At 47.3% G+C, this 24,461-nt stretch overlaps 2 protein-coding genes across 2 annotated transcripts in view; one reads left to right on the top strand and one right to left on the bottom strand.

Annotated features, from left to right (window-relative positions):
* Positions 1–1,167: 1,167 nt before the first annotated feature.
* Positions 1,168–23,648, top strand: LOC132379382 (golgin subfamily A member 7B-like). Its single transcript, XM_059947160.1, has 5 exons — positions 1,168–1,297; positions 11,924–12,049; positions 14,176–14,328; positions 20,103–20,204; positions 23,216–23,648. The coding sequence occupies exons 1-5, from the start codon at positions 1,289–1,291 to the stop codon at positions 23,297–23,299; spliced, it is 474 nt and encodes a 157-aa protein (XP_059803143.1). The 5' UTR covers positions 1,168–1,288; the 3' UTR covers positions 23,300–23,648.
* Positions 1,259–24,461, bottom strand: part of crtac1b (cartilage acidic protein 1b) — a 325,818-nt gene continuing 302,615 nt past the window's right edge. Inside the window, exon 15 of the mRNA XM_059947159.1 lies at positions 1,259–1,390. Within this exon, the coding sequence (XP_059803142.1) occupies positions 1,386–1,390 (5 nt within the window). The 3' untranslated portion in view covers positions 1,259–1,385. The remainder of the gene's footprint in view (positions 1,391–24,461) is intronic.

Below are 24,461 nucleotides of genomic sequence, written 5' to 3' on the forward strand. Positions count from 1 at the left end.
ATGCTGCATATCAATGATTGAGATAATGGAATAGATGGCTTTGTGGCCAAGTTTGCAAATGATATGAACATTGGTGGAGGGGCAGATAGTGTTGAGGAAACAGGTAGGCCGCTGAAGGAGAATGGACAAGAAAGTGGCAAATGAAATGCATACAATGTTGGAAAATGCATGGTCATACACTTTGGTAGTAGATGTAAATATGCTGACTATTTTCTAAACGGGGAGAAAGTCCAAAAATCTGAGATGCAATGGGATGGGAGCCTTTGTGCAGAACATCCTAAATGTTAACTTGCAGGTTGATTCAGTGGTGAGGAAGGCAAATGCAATTTTAGCATTTATTTCAAGAAGTCTAAAATACAAGAGAAGGGAAGTGATGGTGAGGCCTCACCTTTAGTATTGTGAACAATTTTGGGCTCCGCATCTAAGAAAATATGTGCTGGCATTGGAGACGGTTCAGAGGAAATTCACAAGGATGATTCTAGGTATAAAAGGATTATCATATGTGGAACATTTGATAGCTCTGGGTCTGTACTCATTGGAATTTAGAAGGATGAGAGGGGATCTCATTGAAACCTATCGATTATTGAAAGGCCTAGACAGAGTAGATATGGAAAGGATGTTTCCCATGATAGGGGAGTCTAGGACAAGAGGGCACAGCCTCAGGATAGAGAGGTGTCTATTTCTTTAGTCAGAGGATGGGGAATTTGTGGAAATTGTTACGATGGACAGTTGGGTGGAGGTTGATAGGTTCTTGATTGGCCAGGCATCAAAGGCAATGAAGAATGGGGCTGAGGAAGGAAAAAAAAGGATCAGCCAGGACTGAATGGCAGAGCAGACTCGATGGTCCAAATGGCTTAATTCTGCTCCTATGTCTTATGGTCTAAAACTGTACCACTGGTAACTGCAATCTGCTCAAAGAGCTTGAGAATGTTCAACATTCCCACACACACACACGCGTTGCAAAAATCTACATAATTTATTTTGATGTAAATTCGTGGATTTGGAGATTTATTTGATAGTAAGCGCCACTGCACCATTTTTGGACGGACCATTATAAAAGTGCCCCAACGATGAAACTTGCGTCGACGCCGCTCATCCACCTGCCAATCACGCACTGGCCACACCCATTGAGCTCGGACTGTCAGCGGCGCAGGTGCGACTGCCAGTCAAAGCGGTTGCCCTGGGCGACGGGAGTCCCCAGGAATTTTGCGGCAGGTGCAGCCCTCGCCTGTCAATCATCGGAGGGGCTCCGGGAGGCGGCGGGCAGCGGGCGGATTGCGGTGCGGAAATGGCCGAGGTAAGGTGGCGTTTGCTCATTCTGAAGGAGTGCAGTGCCCTCGGTGCAACATCCCTGGCTCACGCAGCCGGTAGAAGGAATTGCACGTTTATTCTGCAATTTAAAAAAAAACGCAAAATAGTAACTAAATTAACTCGCTCTTTGTGTGCAATAGGATATAAGGCGATACATTGTGGTTAAGTGATATTTAATAATGGGAACAATCCCTCTGGTTCGGGCCATTTCCAGAATGCGGCCTGCACAGGGGCACCTGAATTGAGAAATAACACACGCTGTGATTGCAATATAAATTTCGTACTGGTATATTTATTTTTACACCCGCGTATTATTTCTCCATTTTTAAATAGTGAAAGGCACTCCAACCAACATGATATTAAAATACATTAGAAGAGCTTATTAAACGGACGATGTTTCCGTTATAAAAACGGAGAGACAGGCTCGTTATTTGCAATCTAGAGAATGATTGGATTACAGAAATAAACCTTTGTTCTCGGTAATGGAACATGTGATCAATATAAATGCCTTAACTGTTTTTTGTACTGATGATTCTGTGAGTCAGGCGTGTTCTGTTGAAACTGTACTTTTATATCGTCGTGAGGATTTGCATCTAAATGGCCCCCGCGGACTGTGCTGGTAGTTAACGCCGTCTGGCATCCGCCAAGCTCAGACCGTTTCCACGTTTCTCTCGCCTGACTTACGGATGGGCTTCCATTCAAAAGCCCGGCGTGCGTACTCACGTTCGTCCCAATGAAGCTAAAATTAGTTCCCTCACTCCCTCTAGGCAGAATAACGATCTGAGACGGACTAGACGGAATGAAGGTCTGTTTCTCTGGAATAATGCTTCGACTCACTCTTGGTATCAGTCTAGTACCACTCACTACAATGCTAAGAGATTTTTTTAAATGTATTTTTTTTATTTAGAGATACCTGGCAGAATAGGCCCTTTCAGCCAAGCTGCCCAGTAACTCTTCTTGCTCCCCCCCCCCCCCCATTTAACCCAAGCCTAATAATGGGACAGTTAACCTAGATACCGGTTGGTCTTTGAGCTGTGGAAGCAAACCTGCACACCCAGAGGAAACCCGTGCGGTCATGGGGCAAACTCCTGACAGAGCACTCCAGGTTTGAACTCTGAACTCCTGCGGCTCTAGCTGTAATAGCTTCGTGCTAACCGCTATGTTATCATAGTGTCCAACTTAGAGACAAATTAAACTTAAGGAGAATGAAGTATAGAACATACAGTCGGCCCTCCTTATCTGCGGGGGATTGGATCCGGACCCCCCCCCCCCCATACCGAAGAACATGGATGCTCAAGTCGGTGGACTTTAGGACCCGGCAGAGCTCCGGAGCTTATTTAACCGGTCTCAGTGTGGTGGACTTTAGGACCCTGCGGGGCTCGGGACCCAACACCCACATTGTTTCTGTTCTGGAAAACGATCACTATTGAAAATAAACTGGAAATAATAAAGCGATCAGAAAGAGGTGAAATGCCATCGGTCATTTTAAATAGTTGTTCTACTGTATTGTTTAGGCTGGGGAATAATGACAAGAAAAATAGTAGTCAGTACATGTCCAAACAACAAGTGCTGGTGAGAGAACCTCCGGGTTTTCCCAATCTGTGGTTGGTTGAATCCGCACATGCAGAACCTGCGGATAAGGAGGGCCTACTGTAATATAGTGTAGCGCAGGAACAGACCTTTCAGCTCTCAATGTTGTGTTATATTAATGAAACTCCTAATCAGATCCCAATAAGCTAATCCCTTCTCTCCCCACAAAACAACCAAAAGGAGCAGGAGCAGAGTCAGGCCATTTGGCCCATCGAGTCTGCTCTGTTATTCCACAATATTCATTAGCAAGGGCAAATAAAGGTACGGACAGGTGGAGCGGCCATTATGTGAGTGAACCAGTATTAGAGTGGGGAGGCTTTAGCTCATCAGGCTTGGGTGATTTAAGTTTCTTCTTCATTCTTCATCTGTTGGTACATAGTTGGAGTGGTGAGGGTGGCTCCAGGGGATTTGTTCTTCGTGGGAGATTTGGGAATTCTGGGGGACCCCCAGCCTCCTGGATAGCCACATCTGCACCAAGCTTGCTGCTCATGGGGGAGGGGGGGAACTGAGGTGATAGAGAGGAGCTACAGGAGGTAGTCACCCCTAAGTTGCAGAAGGCAGGTACCTGGGAGTGAGAAGGGAAAAGGGCAGCCAGTGCAGAGTGCCCCAGTGTCCGTTTCCCTCAATAATAAGTGTACTACTTCGGATACTGTCTTGAGGAGGACAACCTATCAAGGGAACTCGACAGTGACTGGGACCCTGGTGCTGTGGCTCAGGAGGGAAGTGGAGAGAAGATTGCAGTACCAATAGGGGATTCCATAGTTAGAGGAGTGGATGGAATTGAGACAGCCGGCTGATGTGTTGCCTCCCAGATGCCGGGGCCAGGGATGTCTCAGATAGGGTCCACGGCATTCTAAATGGGGAAAGTGAGCAGCCAAAGGTCTTGGTACATACTGACACCAGTGACATAGTTTGGAAAAGGGAGGATGTCCTGAAGAGAGAATTTAGGTAGAAAATTGAAAAACAGGATCTCCAGGGTAGCAATTTCTGGATTGCTCCCTAGCTGTGTGGTGTGACAGTGAGGATAAGAATAGGGTGATTTGGCAGGTAAATGTGTGACTGAGGAACTGGTGCAGGAGGCACAGTTTCAAATTTCTGGATCACTGGGATCTCTTCTGGGGAAGGTATGACCTGTAAAAGAGGGTTGGGTTACACTTGAACCTGACGGGGACATGTGTCCTTGTGGCCAAGTTTGCGAGAGCTGTTGGGGAGGGTTTAAACTAACTTGGCAGGGGGATGGGAACCAGAGTGATAGGGCTAAGGATGGGGCAGTTGACATACAAGCAGGGACAGTGTGTAGTGAGACTGTGAGGAAGGACAGGCAGATGATGGGACAGAATTGCAGTCAGTGGGATGAGTTGCAGTGTAACAGAAGGACAAAATCAGAAAGGGTGCTGAATACAGAACTGAAGGTTTTGTATTCATTCAGTCATTCAGCATGGAAACCGGTCCTTCGGTCCAACTGGTTCATACTGACCAAGATTCCCATCTACTCTACTCCCATTTGTCGCATTTAGCCCATATCCTTCTAGAACTTTTATATCCATGTGTACCTGCCCAAATACCTTTTTAAATATTGTTAATGTACAGTACCCTGTCTCCACCACATCCTCTAGCAGCTCATTCTATGTACTGACCACTTTCTGGATGAAAAAGTTGCCCTACATTTTCCTAGTACATCTCTCTCCTCTGACCTTAATCCTATGCCCTTTGGCTCTTGGTGACCAAGTCATGGATGTATTTAAAGTGGAGGTTGACAGGTTCTTGATTAGTCAGGGTATCAACGGTTATGAGGAGAAGGCAGGAGAATGGGGTTGAGAGGGATAATAAAACAGCCATGGTGGAATGGTGATGAAGACTCGATGGGCCAAATGACATAATTCTGTTCCTATGTCTTACAGTCTTGATTCCCCAACCTGAGAAAAAGACAATGCGCATTTGCTCCATACACAGTGGCATGCAAAAGCTTGGGCACCCCTGGACAAAACCTCTGCCATTGTGAATAATCAAGTGAGCAGAAGATGAACTGATCTCCAAGAGTCATAAAGTCAAAGATGAAACATTCTTCAACATTTTAAGCAAGATTAGTGTATTATTTTGTACAATTTTAGAGTGAAAAAAAAGAAAGGAGCACCATGCAAAAGTTTGGGCACCCCAAGAGATTTGAGTTCTCAGATAACTTTTACCAAGGTCTCAGACCTTAATTAGCTTGTTAGGGTATTTGAATGCATGCAGAATAAGGTAGGTGATCTTGTGGTGCAGTTAGAGATGGCAGGTATGGTGTTGTGGGCATCACTGAGCCATGGCTGAAAGAAGATCAGAGTTGGAGCTTAACATCCAAGGATACACATTGTATCGAAAGGACTGACAGGTAGTCAGAGAGGCTGGTGTGGCTCTGTTAGTAAAAAATAAAATCAAATAATTAGAAAAAGGTGAAATAGGATCAGAAGATGTAGAATCATTGTGGGTAGAGTTCAAGGGTAAAAAGATCCTGATAGGAGTTACATACAGGCCCCCAAACAGTAGCCAGGATGTGGGCAATAGAAAATACATGTCAAAAGGGCAATGTTACAATAGTCATGGGGGGTTTTAATATGCAGGTAGATTGAGAATATCAGGTTGGTGCTGATTCTGGATCCAAAGAGAGAGAATTTGTACAATGCCTAAGAGATGGCTTTTCAGAGCAGCTTGTGTTTGAGCCCACTAGGAGATCAACTATTCTGGATTGGGTGGTGTGTAATGAGCCAGATTCAACTAGGAAGCAGTGATCATAATGTGATAGAATCCTGCAATTTGAGAGGGAGGGCAATTGTATCAGTAAAAGGAATTACAGAGGCATGAGGGAGAAGTTGGCCAAAGTTGATGGGAAGGGGATGCTAGCAGCAATGATGGCAGAACAGAAATGGGTGGAATTTCTGGGAGCAATTCAAAGGGTGTGGGATTGATACATCCCAAAGAAGAAGTATTCTAAAGGCAGGATGACACAACCGTGGCTGACAAGTGAAGTCAAAGCCAACGTAAAAGCAAAAGAGAGGTCCTATAATAGAGTAAAAATTAGTGGGAAGCTAGATGATTTGGAAACTTTTTAAAAACTAACAGGGCAATTAAAAGAGCCTTAAGGGGAGAAAAGATCAAATATGAAGGTTAGCTGGCCAATAATATCAATGAGGATAGCAAAAGTTTTCTTTCCAGATACATAAAGAGTAAAAGAGAGGTGAAGCTAGATATCAGACCGCTGGAAAATGATGCTGGAGTAATGGGTACGAAATGGTGAACAAGGAAATGGTGAAGTATTTTGCATCCATCTTCACTGTGAAAGACACAAACAGTGTGCCAGCAGTTTTAACAGTTTGGGAGTGTCAGGAGGCAGAAGTGAGCATAGTTGGCATGACTAGGGAGAAGGTTCTTGGGAAACTGAAAGGTCTGAAGTCACCTGGACCAGATGGTGTACAACCCAAGGTTCTGAAAGAAGTTCCTGAAGAGATTGTGAAGGCATTAGTAATGATCTTTCAGTGGATTCTGTATCAGTATCAATAGATTCTGGAGGTCTGTAAAATAGCAAATGTCACACCACTCCACTCTTTAAGAAGGGAGGAAGGCAGAAGAAAGTATATTATAGTCCAATTAGCCTGATCTCAGTGGTTGGGAAGATGTTAGAATTGATTGTTAAAGATATGGTTGGTAATGTAGAACAATGCTGAGGCTTTATAAGGCCCAGGTGAGGCCTTACAGAGTCTGCTGAGCAGTTTTGATCCCATTAGCTACGAAAGGATGTGCTGACATTGGAGAAGATTCAAAGGAAGTTCATGAAAATTATTCTGGGAATGATAGGGTTAACATGAGGAGCTCTGGGCCTGTGCTCACTCGAGTTTAGAAGAATCGTGGAGCGGTGGGGGGGGGGGGGGGGTGGAATCTCATTGAAACCTACCGAATATTGAAATGCCTAGATAGAGTGAATGTGGAGAGGATTTTTCCTTTAGTGGGGGAATCTAGGATCAGCAGACGTAACCTCAGAATAAATGGATGTGCGTTTAGAATGGAGATGAAGAGGAATTTCTTCAGCCAGAGAGTGGTGAATTTGTTGCCACACGCAGTTGTGGAGGCTATGTTTAAGGCAGAAACTGATAGATTCTTGATAAGCCAGGGTGTAAATGATTAAGGGGGAGAAGGCAGAAGAATGGTGTTGAGCAGAGCAGACTCGATGGGCCAAATGGCATAATTCTGCTTCTGTGTCTTATGGCTGATGGATCATTCTTCTGACCCACATTCTCCTGTCTTCTCCCTGTAACCTTTGATGACCTTACTAATCAAGAACATATCAACCTCCACTTTAAATATAACCAGTGACTTGGCCTCCACAGCCATCTGTGGCAATGAATTCCATCAATTCACCACCCTCTGGCTACAAAAAAAATCCTTTTTTTATCTAAAGTGATGTCCTTCTATTCTGAGTCTGTGTCCTCCGGGCCTAGTGTCCCCACTGTACCCTCTGGATTAAGATTGTCCCACTATAGAAAACATCCCCTCCACATCCACTTTGTCTAGGCCTTTCAATATTTAATGGGTTTCAATGAGATTCCCACTCCTTTTAAATAACAGCAAGTACCGGCCCAGAACCATGAATTGTGCCTCATCTTTGGAGTGCTGTCCACATATTTTCAGCTCCTGCCCACTCATGCCCCGAGAGCCTCTTGACCACCTCTCCTGTTTCTGCCTCCATCACCGTCCCTGGCAGCTCATTCTACGCTCCCACCACTCATTGGCGGGGGGGGGGGGGGGGGGGGGGAGAAAAAGTCCCACACATCTCCTTTGAACTTCCCATCTCCCACCTTAAATGCATTCCCACTGGTTTTAGATACTCGCGTCTGTAAAAAGATGCTGGCTGCATCTCTCTGTTCTCTTCATCTTCTCAACCCCTTTCAGGTCTCCCCTCAGCTTCTGCTGTCCAGAGAACACAACCCCAGGTTTGCCCAGCCTCCCCTTAAGGCTCGGGCCATCTATTCCAGAATCTTCTTCTGCACCTTCTCCAAAGCCTCCAGGTTGTTCCTAGAGCTGAATGCAACCAGCCATTGCTCAGAGTCAGGGCGTCACCCAAAACGTTGACTGCTTGACCTGTGAAATTACGCCAGCAGCTTATTTTTATGGCCTTTTATACATTGTACCTGAGCCTTGAGCTCCAGTAATGTAATTTAAACACTTTGATCTGGATTTAAAATATCTAGCCATTATTAGTGACCATGCGGATTCAGCAATGTGGTGAAGAACGTGAGAAGTAAGGGCAGGAGTAGGCTATCTGGCCCATCAAGACTGGTCATGCTACTTAATAAGATCATGGCCCTATCTTACTCCTCTGCCCTCTAATTCATGATTCTCCAACCCTGTGACAATGCTGTGTATTCACTCTCTCAACACCCCTCGTGATTGTGCGCACTTCCATAAGATCACCCTTCATTCAGCTCTACTCCAGTGAAAAGTAGCCGAACAGGCTCAACTTCTCTCCATAACTCAGTCAGTCAAAATCCAAGCAGCAGCCTCACAAATCTCCTCAGATTAATGCCATTTTTTCGTATAGCATGGCGACCAAAACTGAGCACGATATTCCAAGTGCTGGCTCAGCAATATCCTGTACCACTGTTTCATGACGTCCCATCTCTGCTACTCGGGTTTGGAAGATCATGGGCCGAATGCAGGAAATTGGTACTGGATGAGTTAGCATGGACTCACTGGGCCAAAGGGCCTGTATCTATGTTGTATTGCTGTATAATTCTAAATGTTGACAATTGGGATGAGCTTGGATGGGGCATCTTGGTTGGCATGGACTTGCTGGGCTGAAGGGCCTGTTACTGTGCTTTATATCTGTATATCTCCGTATCTATATATTGTGTTCTAGGCTATCCTGCCTGGTAACGTCATTGTGAACATTGTATAAACTCTTTACAGCAATGACAAGAACTGCGCGTGGTACTCCCAAGTGTGGTCCCACCAAAGCCGTGTACGAGTGAAACACGGTGCACCAACTCCTCCACTCATTCCCTTGTACTTTTATATTTAGTGGATAGGATTTGCTGTATCCCCATTGCCCATCCCATTTGGATAAATAAACTTGCTGGGCTGTCTCTTACAGCAGCTGGGTGTCACAGTTTGGCTGGAGCAGATTTTCTGCCTGAAGGGCATTCAAATTGGAATCAGAACCAGGTTTATCTGTTGTTTTGGAGCAGCAGTGCAGAACAAACGTTAATATGTCACAAAAATCAATACATAAACATGGTAAAAGAGCAATAGCAACACACACACACTCACACAACACGCTGGAGGAATTCACACATGATGTTTTGGACTGAAACTCTTCATGGTGCCCTGATCTACTGAGTTGCTCAGGCATTGGACACACACACACACACACCCCCCCACGCTGGAGGAATTCAGCCGTAAAGGCAGCATATATGGAAATGAATAAGCGCTCAACGTTTCAGGCTGAGACCCATCGTCAGGACTGGAACAGAAGGGGAAGGAAAGGAGGACAACTAGAAGGTGGTAGGTGAAGTGAGATGAGTGGGAAAGGTAAAGGGCTGGAGAAGAAGGAATCCGACAGGAGAGGGAGAGTGGACCACGGGAGAAAGGGGAGGAGGAGGGGTGCCGGGGGGTGGGGGGGGGAGGTGATAGGCACGTGAGGAGGAGAAGAGGTAAGGGGGAGGGGAAGTGAAAAACAATTACTGGTAGGAGAAATTGATGCTCATGCCATCAGGTTGCAGGGGACTTAGATGTGGATGGAATATGAGGTGTTGCTCCCTCACACTGAGAGTGGCCTCATCGTGGAATAGGAATGGGGATAGGAGTTAAACGGTTGGCCACCAGGAAATTTTGTTTTTGGGGGATGGACAGGAGATACTTAACAAAGCAGTCCCCCCAGTTTACATTGGGTCTCAGAGATGCGGAGGAGGCCACATGAGGAGCACCTGACACAATAGACCCAGTAGATTTGCAGATGAAGTGCTGCCTCACTTGGAAGGACTGTTCAGGGCCCTGAATGGAAGTGAGAGAGGAGGTGAATGGACAACTGTAGCATTTTCCTCGATCGCAGGGGTTGGTGTGTCAGGAGGGAGATTAGTGGATAAGGGAATCATAGAGGAAGTGAACCCTGCTGAAAGCAGAGAGTGGGGGGGTGGTGGTGAAGATGTGTTTTGTGGTAGGGTCCTGTTGAAGATGGCAAAAACTGCGGAGAATGAAATGTTGGATGTGGAGGCTCGTGGGGTGGTAGTGAGGCAGCAGGAGATGGGGTGAGTGTGGATGTCCAGGAAAAGGAGGAGATACAACTGAGAGCAGAATCAATGGTGGATAGCAATAACAAGAGCTATAGTAATACAGTGCTAATGGGTTTGTCAACTGTTCAGAAATCTGATGGCAAAGGGGAAGCAGCTGTTAGTTAAATGTCAGTGCTTAAGCTCCTGACTTCCTCCATGATGGTAGTAATGAGGGTCTTTAATGATGGATGCTACCTTCTTGAGGTAGTACCTCTTGAAAATGCCCTCAGTGCTGGGGAGGTTTGTACCTGTGTGGAGCTGGCTGAGTCTAAAATACTTTACAGCCTCTTGTGATCCTGGGCATTGGAGCCTCCATACCAAATGGTGATGCAGCCTGTCGGACTGCTCTCCACTGTATATCTGTAGAATTCTTTTTGTCTTTGATGTGCCTTCAACAGTGAACCAGATTTGTTTTTTTTATGACAACCTGTAGTCTTATCCTAGCCATAACTGAGGCTAGACATTTTTTTAAACATTCCAGATGACCAATACCATAATGGGATGAGAACTTGGGTCATTGGCTTGTTAGGTCAGGTCTCTGAGTCACCAGAGACTGATGTCACCATGGTTAACCATTGTGTCATCATTGTACCTTTGCCAAATATACACTGATAAAGGGCAGGCTCCGAATACTCTGATAAAAATTCAGTCCGACTCAGTACGTTATCTGGCCAAGAGTTAATGTAGCAGGTTGAGTCCGATAATGCCACTGTGTCTGTCCTTAACACGTCTGGTCTCACCCTATCACAAATATTCCCTTTGTTCTGCCCACCTTACCTAGTACTGAAACCTAAGATGCAAAAGTTTATTGAAACGTTACCTCTTTCTCCCCACTTGTTGAGTGTTTCTACAACATTCCAGTTTTATTTTAGTGCCAGGATCTTTCCTTGTGATCTTTCTGCCTCCCCATCTCATTCACCCCACATCCACTACTACCCCCTTTCCGTGTGCAGAGTTCAAGGTCAAAGTAAATTTATCATCAAAGTGCATGTATGCCACCATATACAACCCTGAGACTTGTCTTCTTGTGGGCATGCTCAGTAAATTCAAAATCCCATTCAAATACGAGAATCAAGGGCATTGGTGTTCCTTACCAGGCGAACAGTCAGGAGCGCACATCTGTAGAAGTTTGACAAAGTTTAGAAGATGTATGCTGAATGTTTGCAAACTTCTTAAAAAAAAAAGTAGAGGCACTGCCATACCTTCTTTGTAATTGCACTAATATACTGGCCCCAGGACAGGTCCTCTGAAATGATAATACTGAGGAATTTAAAGTTGCTGACCCTCTCCACCCCTGATTCTTCCAGTGAGAACTAGCTCATGGACCTCTGGTTTCCTCCTCCTGCAGTCAAAAGTCAACTCCTTGGTCTTGCTGACATTGAGTAAAAGGTTGGTGTTATGGCACCAGTCAACCAGATTTTCAATCTCCCTCCCATATGCTGATACGTCACCACCTTTTATTTGGCCAGTGATAGTAATGTCCCTCACTACTCTCTCCCCGTTCTACACCAATGTCTTGTTCCTCACCATCTTCCCCATTCCTCCTGCTCAAATATCCCACCCTCTGTCCCTCCCCACTTTGTCTCCACTCTGCCCTCCTATCCCACTTGAACTGCAGTGTCTATTCCCTTTTCTGTGTCGTGCTGGGAGTTTGCCACACTCTCTGTGCGCTTGATCTATGTTCTCATGCTAACCTATGCTTTTCTCCCCACCGGCCGCAGGTTCACAACCTACAGGAGCTGCGTCCAAGTGCTTCACTGGCCACCAAGGTCTTCATCCAGCGAGACTATACTGACGGGATTCTCTGCCAGTTCCAGTCCAAGTTCCCCCCGGAGCTGGAGAGCCGGGTAACTGTAACTATTGCTCTGCTAAACTGCAACAGGAAAAGGCCATTTGGCCCTGCAGACCTACTGTACTATTCAGTATGATCCCAATGTCATACCAGTTCCCTTATCCCCACACAAAAAGAAAGGAGCTGAATTAGGCCAGTCATTCCATCAAGTCTGCTCTGTCATGGGTTTAAGGGGTTTTCTTTTAGCCTTACTAATCTGAAGCTATCTCTGCTTTAAATACACCCTTCCCTTCTCCATTATAGAGGATTCTCACTGCACTGTAGAATGCTGTTGGAGGGCAGTCATGATAGACATGCGAATGATGTCTCCCTTCATGGGAGTGTGTAGAACCAGGGTCATGGTCTCAAAACATAAGTTTAATCATTTAGGACAGAGAGGAGAAGAGTTCCTTCATGCCGAGAGTGGTGAATCTTTGGAGGTAAGTGGATAGAGCATACGACAAAGGAGCACAATTAGACTATGCAGTCCATTGAGTCTGCTCTGCCATTTTGGTGAGGCTGGTTTATTTTCCCTCTCAGCCCCATTCTCCTGCCAACTCCTTGTAACCTTTGATGCTGTAATCAAGAACCCGAACACCTCCGCTTTAAATATCCCCAATAACTCGACTTTCACAGCCGTCTGTGGCAGTGAGTTCCCGAGGTTCACCACCCTCTAGCTGAAGCAATTCTGTTCTAAATAGACTTCCTTCTGTTCTGAGGCTGTGCGCTCTGGTCCGAGACTCCCCCCACTATAGGAAACATCCTCTCCATATCCACTCAACCTAGGCCAGTGCAATGAGTTGGGGAGGAGGAAGGATGGAGCAAAAGCTGGCAGGCGATAGGTGGATCGAGGAAAGGGGACGCATTGGGAAGAGTGTGTGGCTGATGTGTCCACAAGCCTTTCTTGTGGCCATGGGCAGAGCAGTTGCCATATCAAGCTGTAAAGCATCCCGATTGGATGCTTTCTGTGGTGTATCAATCAAACTCTCTGTTTGTGATGTGGACACTTGAAACTGGGACCCAGCTGGGTTATTCCCCCATTCACTATCTCAGTATCCCCTCCCTCCACCGTCGAAGCACAGTGGACGCAGGAGCTGGTCAGATTACTCCCAGCTCCTCTCAGACTCAGGACCTCCATCACAAGAAAGACATGGGCAGCCAGCGCAAGGGAACACCACCTCCTGAAGGCTGCCCTCCAAGTTGAACACGGTCCTGATTTGGGAATAAATTGTGCTTTCTTCACCATCACTGGATCTAAATCCCACAATTCCCTCCCCAACAGCAATGTGGGAGAACTTCACCAAGAGAAGTTTGGGTAAGTACATGGGTGGGAGGGCTTTGGAGCACTATGGTCCTGTTGCAGGTCGATAGGACTAGGGCGAGTGGACTGAAGGGCCTGTCTCACTGCTGTAGTGCTCTAACTCTATGACTGAAAGTGGTACAGAAAGGCAGCTCACCCTCACCTTCCTAGAGCAATAAATTCTTAAAGAAATTAATTTTAGCCAAGCCAGCAACATCCATAAACTAAAAAGGATTAACGATTTATCCACGAGGAAATCTGCAGATGCTGGAAATTCAAACAACACACACAAAATGCTGGTGCAACGCAGCAGGCCTTTTGGGTTGCGACCCTTCGTCAGGACTAACTGAAAGGAGAGATAGTAAGAGATTTGAAAGTAGGAGGGGGAAATGCGAAAAGATAGGAGAAGACCGGAGGTGTGGGGTGAAGCTGAGAGCTGGAAAGGTGATTGGCAAAAGGGATACAGAGCTGGAGAAGGGAAAGGATCGTGGGACGGGAGGCCTAGGGGGAAAGAAGGGGGGAAGGGAGCACCAGAGGGAGATGGAGAACAGGCAGAGTGATGGGCAGAGAGAGAACAAAAAGGGGAGGAGGGGCATTAACGGAAGTTAGAGAAGTCAATGTTCATGCCATCAGGTTGGAAGCTACCCGGCCGGTATATAAGGTGTTATTCCTCCAACCTGAGTGTAGCTTCAGTGCTTCTTCCTATAGATGCTGCCTGGCCTGCTGTGTTCCACCAGCATTTTGTGTGTGTTGTAACAATTTATCCATATGTGATTCCTACATGAATGAGTTGGTTAGAAAGTTACCGAGGCTCCTAAATGCTCGCTGTTCCTCTGTTCCAGGTGGAAAGGCATTATTTTGAGGAAACAGTGAAGACCTTGAACAGTTACTACGCTGAAGCGGAGAAAATTGGAGGGACATCCTACTTTGAAGGGTGCCTGGCCTGTGTCACTGCCTACGTCATCTTTATATGTATGGAGACGCGTTATGAGAAGGTATTGCAGGCCCATGGGAGGCTCTGAATGTTCTGCCCAGGGGTTACAATGGAGGCCATGAATTTATGGGTAGTTGGGGAGTGGGCTAACTCCTACTTCTAGGCTTCCAAATCCAGCCCTACACTTGCTTGTTATTGTGCTAAATTGCCTTTTGTCCATGGAATCATACAGCTTGGGAATAGGCTATTCAGCCCAGTTTGTCCATGCTGACCAAGGTGCCTTTGTGAGCTACTCCCATTTTGTCACAGAGCACTACAGCCCAGAAACAGGCCTTTTGGCCCATCTAGTCCATGCTCAACTCTTATTCTACCAAGTACCTGGACCGTGGCCCTCCACACCACTCCTATCCATGTATTTATCCAAACCTCTTTTTAACTTATTCTTTTCCACTGAACTCTCGCCTGACGAATCTGTTGGAATTCTTTGAGGAAATAACAAGCAGGATAGATGAAGGAGAATCGATTGGTGTTGTGTACTTGGGTTTACAGAAGGCCCTTGACAAGGTGCCACGCATGAGGCTGCTTAACAGGCTATGAAGCCATGGTATTGCAGGAAAGATTCCAGCATGGATAAAGCAGTGGCTGATTGGCGGGAGGCAAAGAGTGGGAATAAAGGGAGCCTTTCCAAGTTGGCTTCTGGTGAGTAGCAGTGTTCCATGGGGGTCTGTATTGGGACCGATTCTTTTAATGTTACGTGTCAATATTTGGATGATGACATTCATGGCTTTGTTGCAAAGTTTGCAGACGATATGAGAATAAGTGGAGGGGCAGGTAGTTTTAAGGAAATAAAGAGGCTGCAGTGGACTTTGACAGATTAGGAGAATGGGCAAAGAAGTGGCAGATAGAATACAGTGTTGGGAAGTGTGTGGTAGTGCACTTTGGTAGAAGAAATGAAAGGGTTGATAATGTCTAAATGGAGAGAAAATACAAAAAAAAACACATGCCAAGGGACTTGTGAGTCCTTGTGCAGGATTCCCTAAAGGTTGAGTCTATGGTGAGGAGGCAAATGTGATATTAGCATCCATTTCAATGCAAAGTTCAGGCTTTATAAAGCACTGGTGAGGCCTCACTTGGAGTTTTGTCAGCAGATTTGGGCCCCTTATCTGAGAAAGGATGTGCTGAAACAGGAGAGGGTTCAAAGGAGGTTCACAAAAATGATTCCAGGATTGAATGGCTTGTCACATGAAGAGTGTTTGATGACTGTGGGCCTGTATTCACTAGGATTCTGAAGAATGAGAGGTTTTGATAGAGTGGATGTGAAGAGGATGTTTCCTATGGTGGGAAGAGTCTAACGCCAGAGGACACAGCCTCAGAATAGAGGGCTGTCCGTTTAGAACCGATATGAGGAGGAATTTCTTCAGCCAGAGAGTGGTGAAGCTGAAATATTTTGCCACAGGCAGCTGTGGAGGCCAAGTCTTTGTATAAGTTATAACCAACGGTTGATAGCTTCTTCAGGGCATGAAGGGATAGGCGGAGAAGGCAGGAGATTGGGGCTGAGAGGAAAATGATGAAATGGCGGAGCAGACTCGATGGGCCAAATAACCAAATTCTTCTCTATATCTTATGGAAATGCAGATCTTTTCCACGTGGGTTGTATGAGACTAGAACACGGTCTCGACGTGGTCTCAAATGTGGACCGCGGCCCTCCATATCTCTCCCATCCAGGTATTTATCCAAACCTCTTAAATATCACTTTTAGCCAATTCCTTTCCACTGAAATGCAGATTTTCTTTACACACTGAGGTTAGGTGAAATGTTTAAGGGAAGCTTGAGGAGGAACTTCTTCACTCGGAGGCTGATGCCAGTGGAAGTTGTGGATACGAGTTTGGATTGGAATGTGGATGGGAGGGTTATGGAGAGCTGTGGTCCAGGTGTGGGTCAGTGGGACCAGATGGAATAATAACTTGTCATCGACTAGATGGGCTATTTCAGTGCAGTATTGCTCTATGACTCTCACCTTAAACCTATACCCTGTAGTTTTTGGTTTCTCCAGCCTGGGGAAAAGCATTCATCCTGGGTGGTGTTCGGCTGGGCATTTGTGGGGAGGAGCCGTGTTAATGCAGAGCATGTCTCTCGGGATATGGTAACGTTCCCTGGGCAACAAGAGACCGCGGTACATGGGGCCCGTACCCTAGGTCGCAGCAACTGAGCTGCTTACATAGAACAGAAGGTCATTGTTGGTAGCAACATGATCTGCATGAGACCTCTGGCTCGCTTCCCTTCTTCAGGAGAGTAGAGTTTCATGTGTAGATGGAAGGCCAATTCTGGTCACGGATGGGGAACTTTCAGGAGCGAGGCTTTTGTTTCTCCCCACGCAGTGAATACAATCAGCCCTTAAGTTGGTAGAAATTCAGAGTCGTGGCTTGTATTTATTTTAGAGTGATCAGGTTCCGGGGTTAGAGAAGGGTGGTGGTCAGATACTTAATGTGGGGAGTACAGTGTAGAGCGTTGTCACACCCCGTGGTCAGAGTTACTGCCTCGACGTGGAATTGCCAGGGCGAGGGACTGAAAGAGGCAGACCAGTTTGATGTTGGAACACTTTCTTCCGCCCTGAGAAGCTAGAACTTTGCACCATGTCTTGGGGTAAGAGGCCAGAGTTGGGGCAGAGATGAGGAGAAGAGTCTAGAGGCAAGGGGTGGGCCCATCCTGGAACCGGTGGGCTGTTTTAGACTCATCGAGCACTACAGCGCACTGTAGCCCCCCTGAGGAGGAATCAGAGGGTAGTGACTCTGTGGAATTAATTGCCACATGTGGCTGTGGAGGCCAACTGGGTATATTTAAAGCGGAGGTTGACAGGTTCTTGTTAGGGAAGAAGGCAGGAGAATGGAGTTGAGAGAGATAAATCAGCCATGGTGGAATGGTGGAGCAGGATTGATAACTGAATGGCCCAATTCTGCTGCTGTACCTTACGTTCTAGTCTGTACCTTCCCTTTTCTTGTCACCTCCCTGATGTTCTGTTGGGAATGAGAGAACTCTTTCGCAACAGCAGAAATAACCAGGGGAACATTGACCCTGGGACTGGTGTTCCCTCCCCACCGGCCTGTCCGACTCCCAACCAGAACCAGGGACCTACTGTACCGAGACTGGCTCAGGACAGTGCGGAGGAAGCCACCAGCACTTGGCTCAGGTCCTGAGTGATTGTGCTTGAGGAAGAACCCCAGTTTTCCACCCGGTGCTTCGGCAGCTTGCCCCTCTGAAGGTTTCTTGTTAGCTGGGCTTGTTGGAGGGGTAGGAGGTGAGACAGGTGTTCAGACCTGGGCAGGCTGTGCAGTTCCAGGTATTGGAGAGTACCTGGGTATAATGTAGTGAGTCAGCCTGGGACTAACCATCACCTCTACATCCCATCCAACTACTACAAACTCTCCCTCCCTGTCTGCCTCCATCCCCGCTCTCCCCTCTGCCACCCCCCTGTACCCATGGGTGTGTTAGAATGTGTACAGGTAGGATGTTGTAGAGGTGGACTGGGGTAAACCCTGGTTGTAGTGGTGAGGGAATGTTGTTTGGATAGAATGTGGGGTGTCTGAATAATGGTGGATATGTAGGTGGGGCAGTGGGTGGATGTAGGAGGGGAGGATTTGGGGTGGGGAATAGGTCCATTTGATTGGGGGGAGTGTGGGAATCTCCGAATATGTATAGTTGGAGGAGGAGGGGCTCAGATCCCGGGTCTGTGCTGCTGAGAGTGTGTAATTAGCACCACAAGGTTCACAGCTGATAACTGCAGTGTTGTCAAGAGGAGGAGAAGGGAAACTCTGATCTCAAACCTCTGCTGCCTCGCTGCTATTTCCACCCACGGGGAAGGCTTCGGGAGTAAACCCCGAGGGGAAAATCCGGAGCTGGAGTTCGGCGCTGACCAGCAACTCCTGCGTTACTGCTGGTGCCAAACTGTATCAGACTTACTGCTCCGTTGGGGGCATCAGCAGGGGGGAGAGGGGAAGCTTGCTACACGGGCAACAGCTTGAGCTCTGTATCGCACTGCCCAGGCTTGCGTATCTAGAAAGCCAGGACACAACGTCCCTGGTCGACTGGACTCTTGGAGTGTCAAAAGGAACATTCTGCTCATCGGGCCTGTGCTTGCTTTTTGATTTGGATTGGTCCCTGCCTCCCTCCCCTTCATGCCGCTGTAACCCTCCCCCCCGTTTTCCTGTGGAAACTCGATGAGGTAGCTTTCCTTACTCATTTGGATGTGCTTTCCAAGTCACTGACGTTTGCTGTTTACAGGACAACACAGCTCCATAGCCCAAGTACAGTCCCAACTTCAGTGCTGTCTTTGTGGAGCCTGCACGTTCTCCCTGTGACCGCATGAGTGTTTTCTGGGCGCTCTTGATTCCATCCCGTATCCCGAAGAGGGTGTGGGTCAGTGGGTTAATTTTCCTCTGTAAATGTATCCCCCAGAATCAGTGGGTGACAGGGGAGCTTCAAAGTACATCTATCGTTAAAGTATGTATGCAGTGTACAACCCCGAGATTCTTCCGTGTAGGTGGCCTCAAAGCAAAGGAACAATATGGAAACATCAGGCACCCAACACACAAGTAAAGAACAAATCGCAGAAATGGCAAAAAAAAATCACACAGAATATTGAACGTCCAACCGCAGAGTCCTTGAAACTGCATAGAAAAGTTGAGTTCAGTTCAATTTAGTGTAGTGTGATTTGTTGACTGTAGGCCACAGAGCCGAAACTCTCCAATCAAGATTGCGCAAAATAGCAATAAAAAGAATCCGGGAACACTGACAACATGAAAGGCAGAGTCCTCTCTGGACAAGTCTGATAGCAGCAGCGGGCAAGAGGGAGAGGGATACTGGTCAAACGCTGGCAGATAGGGATGAACACTGGCTCTCATTCTCGACGCTTTAATTGGTGAGTTAGTTGAGAATTGGAGCTGATCGTGGGCTCACACTCTGTTGTTCTCAACCACGCTGAATTCCCTTGGAGACAGCAAAACCGCCAGATCGCTCAGTCTGCCCAAAAACACGTGATCAAAGTGTAAATTCCAGGCTCCAATCACACACAGTTTAGTGGAAGAAGTATATTTAAAAGGCGTAGTTTCATGAATTGTCTGCAGGACGTCGCTGTTATGCACGATGGTGGCCGGCACCATCTTGTGGCAAAGGTGAGGGAGCTCACTCACATGGGAGGACTAGTTTTCTAGTATGTTCTAGTATTAGCATTGTTCTGTGAGTTGGCAGATTTGATGGGCTGAGTGGCCTAAGAAAATAAGAAAAAGCTGGAAATGTTTCCTCATGGTAACTCCTGTTGTCCACATACTGAATCTTGGCGATTTCCACAGGACACACTGTCAGCAGCTGAGAGTCCCTGTGTTTGTCCGTGAGAAGGGTTCCTGTCCCGGGTTTAGGCATCCACATTGTGTTTCTCTCTTACTGATACTGTGTGGTGGTATGGTGCTGTAGCCATTAGCACAATCACTTTACAATACCAGCAATCACCAGTTGAGATTCAATTTCTGCTGCTGACTGTATGGAGATTGTATGTTATTCTGGTGGCGTGGATTTCCTTGGAATGTTCCGGTTTCCTTCCACTCTCAAGACATACATTTAGGGTTTGTGTTATTGAATTGTGGGCATCTGTGTTTCTTTGAACAGGTGATAAGTGAACCTGAATCTTGTTAGATTTACTCTGAAACATGGCGATACTTGTGGGCTGCTAGGCACAGTCCTTAGGTTATCGGTCTTTGATACATAACGACACATTTCACTGTATGATTTGATATATATGTGACAAATAAAACTCATCTTACATCATCTCGCTGCTTTCCTCAGGTTCTGAAGAAGATCTCTAAATACATTCAGGAACAAAACGAGAAGATCTACGCGCCCCGAGGGCTGTTGATCACGGACCCCATCGAGCGAGGACTACGGGTTGTATCCTTAATGGATGTTCTACCATTTTAGAGTCACATGGTATAGAAGCAGACCATTCGGCCCAACTCGTTAATGCTGACCAAGATGCCCCCTTCCCAGCTAGTCCTGCTTGTCTGTATTTCCCCTACTTCCCTATCCACGGACCTGTCCCAATTTATTTTAAATATTGCAATTGTACCTGCCTTGATCACTTCCTGAGGCAGCTCATCCCACATCCCACAACCCACCGCCCCTCAGGAAAACACACATGAAATGCAGGAGGAATTCATTAGGTCAGGCAGCATCCATGGAGGGGATTAAACAATTGACCTTTTGGTCCAGGACTGGAGAGTAAGGAGGCAGAGTCCAGAATAAAGCAGTTGGGGGGGGGGGGAAGAAGTTCAAGGTGATAGGGTGAAGCCAGGTTAGAGGGAAGGTGGGCAGATGGGTGATTGAGGGTGAAGTGAGAAGCTGGAAGGTGATTGGTGGAAGAGTAAAGAGCTGAAGAAGAAGTAATCTGACAGGAGAGGAGAGCAGACCATGGAAGATAGCGAAAGAGGTGGGGAACAAGAGGGAGGTGGTGGGCAGGTGAGAAGAAGAGAAAAGGTGAGAGGGGGCAAGAATGGGGAATGAGAAAAGAGACAAGGGTGGGGGAGGGAAAGAAATTACTGTAACCTAGAGAAATTGATGTTCATGCCATCAGGTATGAAGTTACTCAGAGGGATCTTTCCCCTTCTTCCTCTGGTTTAGACCCCTTTCTCCTGGGAAGAAGACATCTACCCTATATATTCCTCTCATAACTTCCCCATCATGTCACCCTCTGTGCCTCTTTCACTTCAGGGAAAACAGCCCCAACCTGTCCAATCTCTCCCATTAACTCAAGCTTTTCTTGTGAATCTTTTCTGAACCCTTTCCATCTGAATCACTTCCTTTTTATAGTAAGGCGACTAGAACTGTGCATGGTACTCCAGCTGTGATCTCACCAACTCTTTCTATGACTAATGTGATGTTCCTCCTCCTGTACAGCTCCCGTGATGGGAATTCTGACTCTTCGCCATTGCAGCCCTTGGGTTATCAGTGCAGGGAGTGCCAGCACTGGGTGATGCTTGTAATGTGAAGGCCCGGGGTTAAAGGGCGATTGGAAGGTGTTCTGGGGACCCAGTGTCCATGTACGCTAATGACTGCACGTTAGTGGTATGACACGCAGCGAGGAAGGCAAAGAAGATGTGTTGGCTTTTAATTGTAAGAGGATTTGGCGCAAGTGTTGTGATGTCATCTTCCAATTGCTTACAGTCATACAGTATGGAAACAGGCCCTTTGGCCCATCTGGTCCATACTCGGCCCATCCGGTCTGCTCCGCCAATCAATTGTGGCTTACTTATTTCCCTCTCAATTCTATTCTGCTGCCTCCTTGCGATAATCCTTGATCCTCTTACTAATCAAGAACGCATCAGTTCTGCTTTAACTATTCCCAGTGACTTGGACAGTGGCAGTGAATTCCACAGATTCACTACCCACTGCTAAGTAAGATCCTCTCCACCTCTGTTTTACAGGGATGTCTTTCATTTCTGTGGCTCTGCCTTCTTGTCCTTGACTCCCCCACAATAGGAAGTGTCCTCTCCATGTCAACTCTATCGAGCCCTTTTCATATTCGGCAGGTTTCACTCAGATCCACCCTTATTCTTCTAAACTCGAGGGAACACAGACCTAGAGCCATCAAAAGCTCCTTGTGCGTTAACCCTTTCATTCATGGAATCATTCTGGTGAACCTCCTCTGGGCCCTCTCCAATGCCAGCACATCCTTAGAACAGCTCACAATATTCCAATTCAGTCTGACCAATTATATCCATGTTTTTACTATTCTAGCCCTCTGGATATGAATGGTAATATTGCATTTGCCTTCCTTACCACCAGCACTTGAGTGTGTTCAAGTCGGAGATCGATAGCCTCTTGAACTTTCTGGGAATTGAGGGCCGGGGGGAGTGTTCAGTAAAAAGCACGCTTGAATCGGTAATAGGTTTATCATTGTTGCGGTCAGACGCTCTTGTAAGGTGCCATCCAAACACATCATTCCATACATGCTACGTCGAGTAGTGAAGCGGAAGGGAATGCAGAATATAGAGAGAGTGGAGGGTAGGTGGACATATCGGGTGCGAGGGCCAAGTAGTTGAGAGATCCAGAGTTCATTTTCAATGTACAGAAGCTGTTGTTGAGCCTGATAGTGTGTATTTTCAGGCATTTGTATCTTGCGCCTGATGCGGATGGGGTTGAAGAGAGAATGTCTGGGCTGGGAAGGGTTCTTGTACTATGCGGGAAAGGCCCTGGGTGGCTGTTTGAGCCCCGACACCCCAATAATCCTAGCCTAATCACAGGTCAGCTTACAAAGACCAGTTAACCTACCACATCTTTGAACTCTGGGAGGAAACTAGAGAACCCAGAGGAAACCCACGTGGTCACGGGGAGAACATACAAACTTGTTACAGTCAGCAGCAGGAATTGAACCCGGGTTGCAGATGCTGTGAAGTATTGTGCTACCGTACCACCCTTGGGTAGGATTAGTATTGAAGAGGTGGCGCGGTAGCACAATGGTTAGGTTAACACTGTTACAGCACCAGCTTAATCTCGGTTCGATTCTCACCGTGGTCTGCAGGGAGTGCCTCTGTTTCTTCCCACGTTCAAAAGATGTATGATAAATTATGTTGGCATGGCAAGTGTGGCAACATTTACTGGCTGCCCAGCATAGCCCTCACTGATTTGATGCAAACGCCACATTTCACTGTATGTTTTGATGTACTTGTGACAGAGCTCATTGTTAAACCATCACGGGTTAGTTTGGCTTTGGTGGGCCAAATGACCTGTTTCTATGCTGTATGATTGTGGCTCCTAACGCACTGATATGGCTGGCTTTTCAAAGCCCAATAAGTAGTTCGGTGCCAGAGGCGCCCTCCCCCTACCCTTCTCTGTCCCAGGCTTTCTGTTCCTGTTGCCAGCCTCGGGTACGGCCGCGTGCTCCTTAACCGTCTGCGTCTCAGATCGAGATCGCGATCTACGAGGACCGGTGCAGCAGCGGGAGCAGCACCGGCAGCAGTAGCAGCAGCAGCTGCAGTGGGCAGTGAAGCCGGGGGGTGCCCACGCACCAGCGGGAGCCCAGTCCTGCCATGCTCCTGAGGAAACGAACCGTCCCTTTTCGCCAAGTATTCCGGACCATTCCTGCGGGGCGAGGGTTTGACAGGGAACGGGAGGGGTGGGGGGAATGAGGGGAAGGTATTGCTATACCCCTATGCCGTTGCACTTCGCCGAAGCCCAGGAAGAGATGTTCATCTCCGACGGTAATTCATGGCGGGGACTGCGGGCAGGACACGCCTTTCACCAGGTGGAACATTGCACAGAGTCTCGTGAGAGCCTGGCTGAACTAGGAGCAATTTTGAGGTGATCAGAGTACTGGGACCGGCGAGGGAGGGGTTAAAGAGCATCTTGGATGGGGGTGGGGAGGTTTGGGAGGGTGGGAATGGAGGGGTCAAGAGGATCGGGGAGGGAATTCTGGAGCTGCTGATGTTGGAGATGATGGAAGACATTCGACAAGAAGGTGGGGTTGGAGGAGGGGGTTGGAGGCCAAGTGTTTCTGGAGAGAGAGAGACTGTCCCCTGTTGAGAGCATCAAATCACTTTCAGTCATCTCATTCACTGGTGTCAGCTGCTTGTTATTTCTGGGTTTGTCCCACTTCCTGCAGTGAGATGAAAATCCTCACCTCCTGAACATTTCACCTGTGAGCTGCCGGATCGACTGGCTGTTGTACACCCGGAGTACCGGGGTCCAAGGAGAGAAAGAGGGCAGCATGCAGCCGTGCAGAGCTTTGTCGCAGCCAGCGCTCCCACTTTCATCCAGAGCACACCACGATGCCACCATCCATCACCTGATCCTGACTGAGTGGCACCTTTGGCGGGAGACAGCCATTGGCCTTGGTAGGAAATCTCTCGGCAAATCGGCCCCCTTTCTCCAAACACAGGGCAGCACTGTCTGGGAAACGACCTGGGCCCGAGAACGGTGGGAGTTTGGGATGGGTGTGGTGTGGGAGGGTTGGTTTGATTGTCAAAAGTCCCAAGGGTACTGTTGAGACTACAACAGGACTCAGGCAGGGTGCTAGGAAATGGGTGGGTAAGAGGTGGATGGGTGTTATCTCTCTCTCTCCCACCCTAGGGTGGTGAGAGTCAGAAAGATCGTATGTCCCGCCCTTCTCAGCTACACCCCTGCTGGTGTTAGAAGAGTATAGTCATATTC

This window comes from Hypanus sabinus, chromosome 22 (genome assembly GCF_030144855.1).
Source record: "Hypanus sabinus isolate sHypSab1 chromosome 22, sHypSab1.hap1, whole genome shotgun sequence".
In the NCBI taxonomy this organism is placed as follows: Eukaryota; Metazoa; Chordata; class Chondrichthyes; order Myliobatiformes; family Dasyatidae; genus Hypanus; species Hypanus sabinus.